Source organism: Rhagoletis zephyria, unplaced genomic scaffold (assembly GCF_001687245.7).
Source record: "Rhagoletis zephyria isolate East Lansing unplaced genomic scaffold, Rhagoletis_zephyria_1.1 Rzeph_scaffold_14583, whole genome shotgun sequence".
Classification (NCBI taxonomy): Eukaryota; Metazoa; Arthropoda; class Insecta; order Diptera; family Tephritidae; genus Rhagoletis; species Rhagoletis zephyria.
This window is the reverse complement of record NW_016171652.1, coordinates 1,760-14,142: the sequence shown is the minus strand read 5'-3', so window position 1 is coordinate 14,142 and position 12,383 is coordinate 1,760. Positions and strand designations below refer to the sequence as shown.

Sequence of the window (12,383 nt, the reverse complement as noted above, 5' to 3'; positions counted from 1 at the left end):
CGAGCTACTGGAGACCTAACCAAAAATCATTGAAATCAACAAAATATCAATATCGTTGGCATTGTGTCCCTTTGATATTTTACATTGTGGCCACTTCAAGGGACCATAAGCTCAATAACTACATTATTTTCTCAAAAAAAAAAACCCTTATGTTCATACATTTCAATTTATTTAAATGTGCACATGTGTATATACACATATGGGCATTCCCACCGGAAGGTCTACCGCGAGCGAAAAATAAAATTTTTGTATAATAAAGTTTTTATCGTATATTATATAAAGCAAAATATCCAATAGTCATTATTCGCAAGAGTTTACAGTGTTGCAAAGTTACAAAGGTAATACCATTAACATTCTCTGATCAAAGTTCTCTGCCTCAGCCTTCGACAAAACCCACTGAATATGATAATAAACATCTTGGCCTGCCACAAAAAGCAAAAATTTCCCCCTATTTCATAAGGTGGTGTTCTTGCTAATTATAAAATTTTTCGAACAAGTTCGGTAGATGGCGCTGATCTCAACAAATGGTATATACTTAGAAATGGGAAATCACATTTTGCTACTGGTCCTTAATTTTCTGAAAAAATTTCCCTTTATCAATGTACCTAAAAAAGCAAATTTGAGCATATACATTTGGTTTGTATAGTAACCAATAGTCGTACTAATTTGCACTGGAACCTGCAAATTTTTACTGGAAAAGTGTATGATAACCCAAAAAATTTGCAAGAGAGCACTGAATCGAGAGCGTAACAACACCGAAGATCTGCAAATTCTTGCTAGTGAAATTTTTACTAGCAGAAATTAGCTAGCAGAAGAAGAAGAAGAATAAATGTCAAAAGCCGCCATTTGTTGAATTGGTTTAGCACAAACAAAAGTAAAAGGAGTTTAAATCAAAATATTGTGACTGTGTAAGTACTTGTGTGTAAAGCAGACTGATTTATAAATAGTAAAATGTTTACAGCAGAATGTCAAAACAGTGCAACGACTGTTCACTTGCAAGTTTTTGCTAGTTTTGTGTTCATAACTTTTTCTGCTAGTTTACTCTTCTTCTCAATTTTACGCTCTATTTTGCTTTTACGCTCTCGCTGCAATGTTTTACTGGAGAAGTTACTATACAAACCTATTTTTATATTAGGCCAAGCCTAGAATGATAGAATACAAGATTGCGCCAATCGAGCTGAGAGCAACCGGGCGTGACGTCAACAAATACCAGAATGCGAGAGCAAAAACGAACTCAACAAGGAGAAGGGGAAGAAACGAGCAACAGGCAGTGTTGCCAAGTTTTGAATTTGAAAAATCTCCAAATTTTTATTGGTGTGTTTAGTAGACTTTATGTGCATACAAATTTTTTGTATTAATAAGTTTTTGAATTTTAATCCTTATTTACATTTGCCAGCAGTGTAAACTTTGAGACAAAACTTAATTTGGCATGCAGGTCTTCGCCAGTTAATTTATTCCATATCTTCTGTAACCATAGGCAAATTTGCTCCATTTTGAGTTCCTTATACTTCCCCTTTTGTCCAACATAAGGCCTCATACTTAAAAATCGAATAGACTCGGAACTGGTGACTAGGACGGCGATTCATTCGACCAACCTTAAAAAGTTTTTTTCTTTTTTGTATTTTTTTTGTACAAAGCCTAAGAAAAAATACACCTAAAAAGACTTGCGTGCCAAATGAACTTTTCTCTCAAAGTTCAAACTGTTGGCAAATGTAAATAGGATTAAAATTTAATAACTAACTAATTCAACTAAAGTAAAATCTGTGGAAAATTAACAATAAAATACTTTTTCCCAAAATCTACAAAGGACCCTTTTATTTCTCAAAAAAACTGGGGTAACAGTTATTCGTCGCCACGCTGTATATGAGTACAGTGACCATCCGTCCTTTATTTTAAAGGACAGTTCTTTATTTTAACCGCCTGTCCTTTATAACTTTTTTCAAGATAAAGACGCATTTTGTCCTTTATGTCTTAAACTGTCCTTTAAATCGGCTCTGAATTTTCCAGAGGTAAATTTTTAAACGCAGAATATGAAAAATAAAAATGTCCCTTATAAAATATAATGAAAACCTTTGCCAGTTTGTTTCGCACCCCACCTAAGGGTTTCTATATAATCCGTAATCTTTGTACAATCTATAAAGCACAGGGAAAGTTGTGTCCAGGATCGTGTTGCATGCTTAGTTTCTAGTTCCACTGAAGTAGAAAAATAAACCCCCTACGGCACAGTGGTTCAAAACTGGCATTTAGTGTTCGTAGTTCACTGTAGCCTTCATTTTTCACTTAATTTGATTATATTTTATTTCTTTTATAAAAGCTTACGATATTTGCAAGAGACCAGTTGAGCCTGATTTCTGAACTCTTATTTGATTATATTAAATTTTTACAAAGTGGCAATTTTGAACAAAATGTATGCTCCCGTTCCAGTTAATAAATGTTACATAAAAAAAAAAACTAGTTAAAAACAATTGTATGGTATTTTCACCAAAATAAATATTTTTTAGTGTTTAGTAAAAATTTGTTGAAAAATTAAGGCTCCGGTGCATTAGGAACATCAAATTCCACTTTTGAACCACTGTGTGTTGGCTTCGTCGAGCAGTATGAATTATGGTAAACGCATTTTGGTAGCAAAGGATGGCGAACTTGTACAATTAAATAATATAATTAACTAGTAAATATTTGATTAAGTTACTTAGGCTCAGGGCCCATTGTGATGCCGCATGTTGGGTCAGCAACTCCCAATCCCACCTAAAACCATTTTGAACTTTGAACGAATTTTAGAAGATCCCTGATTTCGACGCATCTAAGGTCCCCCAAGTTGTCGAAGAATTGCCTACCGAGAGTGGGAGTCTTCGTCTAGATAGAGCAGGGCATTGTCACAACAGGTGCAGAACGTTTCCTCCTCTTCTTCATCTTGACAACTTATACAGAAGTCATGTGAACGTAGGCCAAGTCGATAGGCGTGCTTGCCAATTAGGCAGTGTCCTGTTATGACGGATACTAATAATCTAATATTGGACTTATTTAGACTCAGTAGTAGGCCAGTGCGTTTGACGCTGAGCACCGGCCATAATTGTTTGGCAGTTTTGCAGGATTTCGCCGCACCTTTCGTTCGCTACTTTAGTGAGCCTCTCGGAGATAAGTAGCTTACAAGTTTGCAAGGGTATTCCTATTTCGTCATTTATATCCTCAAAAGGAAGTTTCGATGCCAAGTCGCGCCAGTTCTCGGCCTTACAGTTCCCCTCTATGCCGCAGTTCCCGGAACCCATATTACCTTTGGGCGAAATGACTCAGCCATCTCGTTAAGAGATGCGCGGTATTTCATGGCTACCATGGAGGTTGTCGACTGCTTCGTGAGGGACTCTATTGCCGCCTGGCTGTCAGTGAAGATATAGATATCAACTTGGGGTATCATATCACACTTCGTTTCGTGGCCCTCGATTGCTAGTTCGCTGACCCTACAGTCGGGAGACGAAAGCAGAATTCCAGTGAGGGAAACACTCCACCCCAGCTGTGACCTTGTGTATCGGTGCTCTCCACGATGCTCACTCTTCTAGTGGGTCGCGACCTAGGGGCGGTTCAGTGAAGTCCAGGTGCCCGGACTCCGAAACTACACTAACGTATTACCATTTTAGAAGTTCACAATTGCGCTTGCTGCATGTGTCGAAATTCGTACATAGTGGATGTTCCAGCCGTTTATTGCCAACCTTTGACCGTCATCTAAGCTACCCTCAAGGTTGTTCCACCATACCACTATACCGTGATAGAGAATTGGCCTAACACCGCCGTATAAGCCAGTGTATTATTTTGGGTTCCATCCCCCATTCTTTCGCTATTGCTCTGCTGCAGGAATATAGTGCCACTGTTGCTTTGCGCACTCTATTTGCAACGTTGGGCCCCCAGTTTGGTTCTATCTACTATGAGACCTAGATATTTTGTCTCTTCCTTTATTGCGAGGGTGTTGCCCTCTAGAGTTATGTTCCCGAGATCAGGTATCTTGTGCTTCCTAACAGCCAGTCGTTTCATCACCCATCCGTGTACACCAGGGATAGTTTGTTGAGGGATCTTTGGATCAGATCTGTCAATGTTGAGAGATGTTTACCCGAGATAGCTATTACAATATCGTCGCGTATGCAATTATCTGACCGCCAATGTCTTCATGTTCCCGAAGAAGGCTGTCTACTGCTATGTTCCCCAGGAGCGGTGATATTACTCCCCCCTGGGGTGTACCCCTGACGGGGAACCTTTTTATTACTGATTCACCTAATCCTGCGCTTATTTCTCGGCCGATTAACATTCGTTCAATAAATGAGGTTAGTGAATTGCTTACTCCCAGATTTATCAGAGATGAGAAATCGCTGCAGGAGATACATTGTTAAAGCACCCTCGATGTCCAGGAAGGCCACGAGGGTGTATTCTTTGCAATAAAGTGATCTTTCAATTGTGTGCACCAAAGAATGGAGTGCTGTTTCGACTGATGTCTTTGTTGTAGGCATGTTGGGCTGCCGAAAGTTTGCTGCCCACCTTGTCTCTAATGTGCCCATCTATTATCTCTCTAGAGATTTCAACAGGAAAGACGACAAACTAATTGGTCTGAAGTCTTTTGGTCTCGTGTGCGTAGTTTTCCCTGCCTTGGGAATGAAAACTACTCTTACCTCCTCCCATTTGTGGGGTATATAATTCATTCGTAACACTGCTTCAAAGACTGGTACGAGTATGGGTGCAATCATTCCTGCTGTATGCTGTAGGTCAGCGGGTATAATGCCGTCTGGTCCCGGAGATTTAAACGGTTGGAAGCTGCTAATAGCACGTTTTATGTTCTCCTCGGTTATGATATTCACTGGAATGTCATCATGGTTGCCTATGATTCGGGTATTTGTGACTCTACTGTGGAGGCAACCCAGAAAGTGCGTCTGTACAAGAAGCTCTAGAGTTTCTTCGCTGCTAGTTGTCCAATCACCATCCTCCTTGATGAGATAGCTAATATTGCTGGGACTTATAGATAGTATTTTGCGCAGTCTGCTGGACTCCGAAGTACTTTCTATCTTCTGACAGAAGTTCCTCCATGAGGAGCGCTTAGCGTCTCTTATTGCATACTTAAATCGGCGTTGCCAGTCTTTAAATTCACTCCAAGAGTTGGATCTCTTAGCTTCATTAAATTTTGATCTGCATTCCCTTCTGAGGGTTGCAATTTCAGTGGACCACCATGGAGGTTTTGGTTTCCTACTTGTTGCCCTGATTGGGCAGGCTAATTTTGCTGCACGATGAAATGCTTTAGTTATATCGTCTACGACGTTATCAAGTTGATGTTCCGAGTTTATTTGATTTGTGAGGTCGGAAATATTATTAGAAAATATTGTTTCAAATTTTTTCCAATTTGTTTTTCTGCGGTTTAAGACCGCTTGTTGTTTTCTTACTGGTACGTATAGGTTATAAACGACGTACATGTGATCTGAAAAGGAGTTGTCTTTTGAGACTCTCCAGTCATTCAAGAGTTCTGCCACATGTAATGTCAAAGACCTCCCTTCTAACAGACGTCACAAAGGTAGGGGTATCACCTACGTTGCTAACCTGTAAGTTATTGCACATAATGAATTCGAATATCGACTCACCGCGTTCATTTGTATCTGAGCTGCCCCATATGTGATGATGGGCATTCGCGTCCGCTCCTATGACCATCGGAGTGCCGCGTCTAGAAGCCTCCATTACCGCGCTCCTTAAGGATTGTGGTGGAGGTAGTGTGTCTGCGTCGTGGGTCATGTATGTGGAAGCCAGCCAAATAGACATTCCGCCTGATTCCACTGCTATGATGACGTTGTCCGCATCGCTAAACTGTATCAAGAGAAATGCATTAATACACTTTTTTATCAATATGCACGACCTGGGTTTACCCTTGTCATTTACATAGAACAGCTTATATCCTTTCATATTCAATCCACAAACCCGATCTTTTATGACCCAAGGCTCCTGGATGAGTGCGATCTCCTCTTCTCTTCGGCGAGACGGAGGAGAAGTGCGGCTGAGGCCGCCTTGCAGTGGTGGAGATTAATCTGAACTATCCCCACCGTCAGTTTCGCGTGCTGCTGCTGGACAGCCAACCACAGTCTGGTTGACGTCCTCTTCGTCAGAAAGGATATCCTCCCCCCCTTCTCCATCCACCATGGTGTCGGAAAAGTCGGAGTGGTCCCCCACCCCCTCTTCTAGAGTCACCTGCCTTCTTATAAATATTGTAACATTTGCAGTAGGTTGCTTTTTGTCCCGCAAAATGACAATATTAGCAAAAAGTATGGCACTTTTGCTTAGGCGGAGGGCAATATATTGAGAATTGAATACGTAAAGTTGTGAAAGGGCTGAGGAAAACAGAGAAACATTATTTCGAGAAGAGAAAACGCCATGATTCAAACACAGAAGGTAGTTTAATATATTAACATTCGTTGTTGTTGCCGAACTTTTAACAAGTTTATGACATTTAACTAAAATCATGCCACCAGATTCACTAGTAGACAAAATTTTGATTCTTGTACTAGTAAACAAAAAATAAAGTTAGTGAAGTTGGATTAAAATATTAAAAGTGTCGCGTTTCCAATCTGTCAGAATTCGGTACACCTGAGAAAAGATTCGAAAAATTGCTGACGCAAAATATTTTTTAACCTCTAAAAGATATACCGTTATCCATGGAACAGGAAGGAGGTCGAGTTAAAACCAATTTTTGGATTCTCAGAATTTTCTGATAAATAATATATATACATAATATAAGCACGAAACTATGTATTTGTAACAAGATTTATCCACATAAGATGAAAACTATTGCAGTTTCATTTTATAAAATTTTTGCTTATAGAAAAATCCATAAGTAAGACAGTTATTTGTACAATGATTTTGGGTTATCGTGTCCAAACACGGGTCCCGAATAAATAAAAATTTTACATATACGTCTAGCAAATGGATTAAGCTTTAATTTAAATTAAAGATTTCTGTTTGAAATATGCACATTTATTGTAAATTTGGAGATGGATTTTGCGCAAAAATACTGTGGATGGCGTAACCGGAGTTGGACTGATGAGGTTATTTCTTCTAGTGCGGCTGAAGGCCACCAACTCGGAAATAACAATGATAACAAAAATAAAGTATATTTGCGCTATGATGCAATTCTTCACAAGTATTGTCTCCCCAGAGGGTTTTGCTCCACATCGAAATTTGTGCTATTTTATTTTCTAAGTGTTGCGCGTAAAACTTCACACTTAAATTTAAGACATTCTTAACAAAAATTGAAGCAAGTTTCGCCTATTTTTCTTTAGTTTATTTAATGTTTGTTATTTTTTACGAATATGTAGCTCATTACTTAACAAAAACCATATACTACAACCAGATTTTAGACTTTGTGTAAAAATTATGAAAATTCTGCAAAATTTCAGCAAAATTTGTGACTTTCTAATCACCTAAAATGGCGCGTCCCAGTTTATATGTAATTGGGTCACTCGCTTAAAACAAAAAAACATTGAAATCGGCTCACTGTCTGAAGACTTTTCGGGTTAGAAAAAATTATTTTTCAATTTTATATAACACAGCCCGACATGAAAATTTTCTCAGGGATAAGACTAGCCATTTCTAATAGATTTTTGATCACTAAATTTGTAAAAATAAAAACTTGTATATTTGAATTTTAATAAAATAAGGCGAATAGCAAATAGCAAAATCGGCTAAAACCGGCTAATTTTTTTTTGCAAAACCGCTAACAAATCGGCTGCCGGCTAAACTGAATTTTCTCCGGCTGTTTGCTATCGTAACCGGCTAAATCTAGCCGGAAAACGGCTAAAATGGCAACATTACGTTTGAATGAATTTGCGTTCGCTTTGTTACGCTCTCGCATGTATTTGCATGTGATGCGTACCAGTGTTGCCAGAACTTTTTGGATGAACCGGCTAAATTGGCAAATAAAACCGGCTAAAAACGTCTAAAATGTTTCAACTAAATTTCACATGTTTTATTTAAATAAATCACGAGTAAAAAGACTATTTCTTGGAGAAAAGCTACAAATCGAGCCGCAAACAATTTTGCCAGCATGAATTTGCAATTAGGAAAAACGTATGATTGTGACACATGGTTGGATTTTTTGTCTACGATAATTTGAATAAACAAGTTCGTTAAATTTAAAAATTTACAAACTGGAGCGATTTTAAAACGAAAAATGTAAGTTAATACTTGTTTACTTAACTAATTTAGTTAAATCCAATGATTTGCAAGGTACTCGGGAAAAAAAGTATTTATTACTATTACTATCTGATATTTTGAGTGATAATTCTCGCTATTGTCTTCCCTACAAGGCCTTTTCAGANTTTCAACTAAATTTCACATGTTTTATTTAAATAAATCACGAGTAAAAAGACTATTTCTTGTAGAGAAGCCGGAAACAATTTTGCCAGCATGAATTTGCAATTAGGAAAAACGTATGATTGTGACACATGGTTGGATTTTTTGTCTACGATAATTTGAATAAACAAGTTCGTTAAATTTAAAAATTTACAAACTGGAGCGATTTTAAAACGAAAAATGTAAGTTAATACTTGTTTACTTAACTAATTTAGTTAAATCCAATGATTTGCAAGGTACTCGGGAAAAAAAGTATTTATTACTATTACTATCTGATATTTTGAGTGATAATTCTCGCTGGATTTTCGACGAACAAACCTATTGTCTTCCCTACAAGGCCTTTTCAGACTGACCGATTCTCAATACACTCAAATAGAAACCAATACACATAAAAAACGCTGTAAAAATTTCCCTTCAATTTTAAGGCAGTAAAACAACGACCTTAAGTTAACATCAACCGAGGCCATATGTTGACAAGGGATGCAAAATCACAGTTACACAAAAGAACTGGTCAGATTTTTCAGAAATCCCTTTAATTCTGATGTAAAATATGGTGCTAAAAGGCTGCAGATCTCCTATTTAGATGACCGGTAATATGGCCGGAAGAGCTTTACATAAAATGTGTGCTCTTTTATTTTCATTTTGACTCACTTCAGTGTTGGTTCCTTTAATTCAAGTCGGCATTCGGTTTTTGGAATTTGAATAAGTTCTCAGCAAAAACGTTTGTTTAAAAAAATACTTATGTGTACATAGTGATTGAAAACATAAATTTTTCCATTACCTTAAACCTTTGGGAGTGGGCAAAAATTATGTTTTTTTAATTTAAGCAGAATTGAATATGCGCTATCTGGGAAGACAATATCTACATGTAATTCTGTTTGTTGGCACTATATCCAAACACAAAAGCATCTTAAGAGTCTTAACAGTGAAACAATTTCTTATATTCTAAGTTTGCGAATAAAACTTCACACTTAAAATTAAGACATTTATAACAAACATTTTATGAAGAAAATCCCTTCTTCGTTTAAAATAAAAATAAGGGAAAACGGCCCAATTTCATACAATCCTGCCTGACATGAAAATTTTCTCCACGATAAGTCTAGTAGCCATTTATAACAGATTTTGGGTAGCTTAGTCAAAAATGGAAACATATATACATATTTTAAATTTAAGAAAACAAGGCAAATAGCAAAATCGGATAAAAGCGGCTAATTTTTTTCTGCAAAACGGCTAACAAATCGGCTGCCGGCTAAATCGAAATTTCTCCGGCTGTTTGCTATCACATCCGGCTAAATCTAGCCGGAAAACTGTTCAAATGGCAACACTGCTCACAAGCTGTCGGCATAAATTTGCAACTACATATGTATCACTAACGGCAGGTAATTTTCNCATATATACATATTTTAAATTTAAGAAAACAAGGCAAATAGCAAAATCGGATAAAAGCGGCTAATTTTTTTCTGCAAAACGGCTAACAAATCGGCTGCCGGCTAAATCGAAATTTCTCCGGCTGTTTGCTATCACATCCGGCTAAATCTAGCCGGAAAACTGTTCAAATGGCAACACTGCTCTCAAGCTGTCGGCATAAATTTGCAACTACATATGTGTCACTAACGGCAGGTAATTTTCTAAATTTGCCACAAACCTCACATTTCACCATAGAATATGGTAGTTAAAATTGGTGTGGCGAACTCCTTGATCTCAGTGGTGAACTCCCGCATCTAACATTTTCAAATTAGTTCTTGAAAAAAATGTTAGTTAACATTTGCGCCTTCTCATTAAATTAACATTCTCTGGTGGTAGATATGGATCTGAATAAGCGACTGAAACACGGCTGTTTATCAAAAGCATACAACTTCGAAATCACATTACACAGTTTCTCCGGCATAAGAACACATTCTTCAGATACATCAAGTGACGACTAGTTTTGAAATGAAAGGTGTTTTTACAAAATCTATTGCACGGCACCAAATTTAGCATCAGTTCGCGAAAGAGACTTACTGAACTTCCCACAGGATTTTTTCATTACGACCAAATATAAATTAAATTTTTTTTTTCGTAGGAGAGAGAAATGCTTTATGCACTGGCCGGGGACGCTAGTCTCTATACTACCTTCCGCGAGTGTGGGACTCCCACCGAAGCGTGTTGGGCTACCCACGCTTTGTTTCTTTGCAGATAATTATCCCTAGTTTTTGCCGGAAAACGAAAACCAGCAGCTCTCTCTCGTTCTTATTTTTTTTTTTGCCTCATCTGCTAATTTCTCTAGCAGAAAATAGCAGCTGTCAAAATTAATAAACAACCGTTGAAACGTAACCAAGCGAGATTGGGCAAAGTTGCTTTTGTTTCTTTCTCCAAATTGTTGACACTTTTTAAATAAAAATGAGCGAATCATTATAGTATTGCAAATTATTGATTTTTGCTCTATTTTGATTACTTTTTGCGCAGCTGTTTTTTTTATTTTCTCAAAGCTGTTCTCACTTCGAGTGCCTTACCAACAGCAAAAATCGGCCAAGCTTTGGCCGTTTGCAGTAGTTGATAATACGGAGTAACGTCTCTTTCTTCCCATATTTCCTTTCATTTTTCACAATTTTATTTTCAAGTACTCTGGTATCAGAACTATCTATGTACATGTAGGAATGTCCTTCCCTCTTATATATAAACGCGGTTATTTAGTTTAATAATTTAATACAACATAAAGTTTATTTAACAAAGCGGGTATAATACAATTTAACAACTTAACACTAGCAGAACATTGGTCTGCGCTTAATGATGGCTGACAATGTAATGTCAAGTCGTCCTGTTCGTATCGATCTCGTCTAAACTTTAGTCAAATATTTCGATCAGTTATATTCCTTTATTCGTTATGTAGTGCTGCATCTCTAAGTTACTATCTCTTAATGGCCAGTTAGTCCTAGCATCGTAAGTACTGCCCGTAAACCAATCCCACCTTGGGCCATCCTGCGTTTCATTCGTCCTCGAATAAAAAACACTACTCCTTTTTCAATTTGGCATATTTTGTGAACTTCTCTATTTATCTCTACTCACTTTTATTCATAATCTCAGCATTTCTGATCCCTCATCTAGCTTTCAACAAAACCTTATAATTTCTCTTTTAAATCAATCATAAAAAAAACTTCTTGATTTTGAATGGATATTGGCTTGCAGGCAATTACCAATCTCTTTATCCTTTTCACTTGTACTAGGTCAGNCCAATCCCACCTTGGGCCATCCTGCGTTTCATTCGTCCTCGAATAAAAAACACTACTCCTTTTTCAATTTGGCATATTTTGTGAACTTCTCTATTTATCTCTACTCACTTTTATTCATAATCTCAGCATTTCTGATCCCTCATCTAGCTTTCAACAAAACCTTATAATTTCTCTTTTAAATCAATCATAAAAAAACTTCTTGATTTTGAATGAATATTGGCTTGCAGGCAATTACCAATCTCTTTATCCTTTTCACTTGTACTAGGTCAGAAAAGTCATAAAATTTAATCAATGCCGAGCGTCTCGTCAACTGCAACCAGGCTCTACTATAGCTGCCGCGCTCAAGGGAATTAGCTTTTGGCTTTAGTGCCTCCTCTATGCCTACCACCAGACATAAAACTTCAACTACTGTTTCCTAGTACCAACAACATACAAGCTCACACTCTCGTTCACCTTTGCATAGTCTGCAACATCCCACGCACGCTCACGTCCTCGATGTACGCTACCGCTATCGCCTTCCGCTCTTCGATTTGCTCACACAAGATTTCTTCCCCGGCTTTCCAGCCTCAACCCATTCCTCTTCATGCCTTACCTCAGCAACCGACGAGCTTTTATCACCGGCGCTCCAGCTGCAACTTATTGCACCTCTAATGATCCCTTTCTGCTGCTACACACGGTGGGCAGGAAGCAAAGATAGGTTGCATAAAAATGTCGACAAAAACTGAAAGCAGGGTTGTATTTGTTGATATTTTTAGGTTAAGAATCCCTTTGAATTGAAATCCTAGCTGCTCCTGTTTTAAAGATATC

The 12,383-nt window shown here is 37.7% G+C and overlaps 1 protein-coding gene across 1 annotated transcript in view; it reads right to left on the bottom strand.

Annotated features, from left to right (window-relative positions):
* Nucleotides 1-4,652: 4,652 nt before the first annotated feature.
* The window catches only part of LOC108378636 (uncharacterized), a gene marked incomplete at its 3' end in the record, with an annotated part of 9,464 nt that continues 1,733 nt past the window's right edge, over nucleotides 4,653-12,383 (bottom strand). Inside the window, exon 3 of the mRNA XM_017634942.1 lies at nucleotides 4,653-4,977. Within this exon, the coding sequence (XP_017490431.1) occupies nucleotides 4,653-4,977 (325 nt within the window). The remainder of the gene's footprint in view (nucleotides 4,978-12,383) is intronic.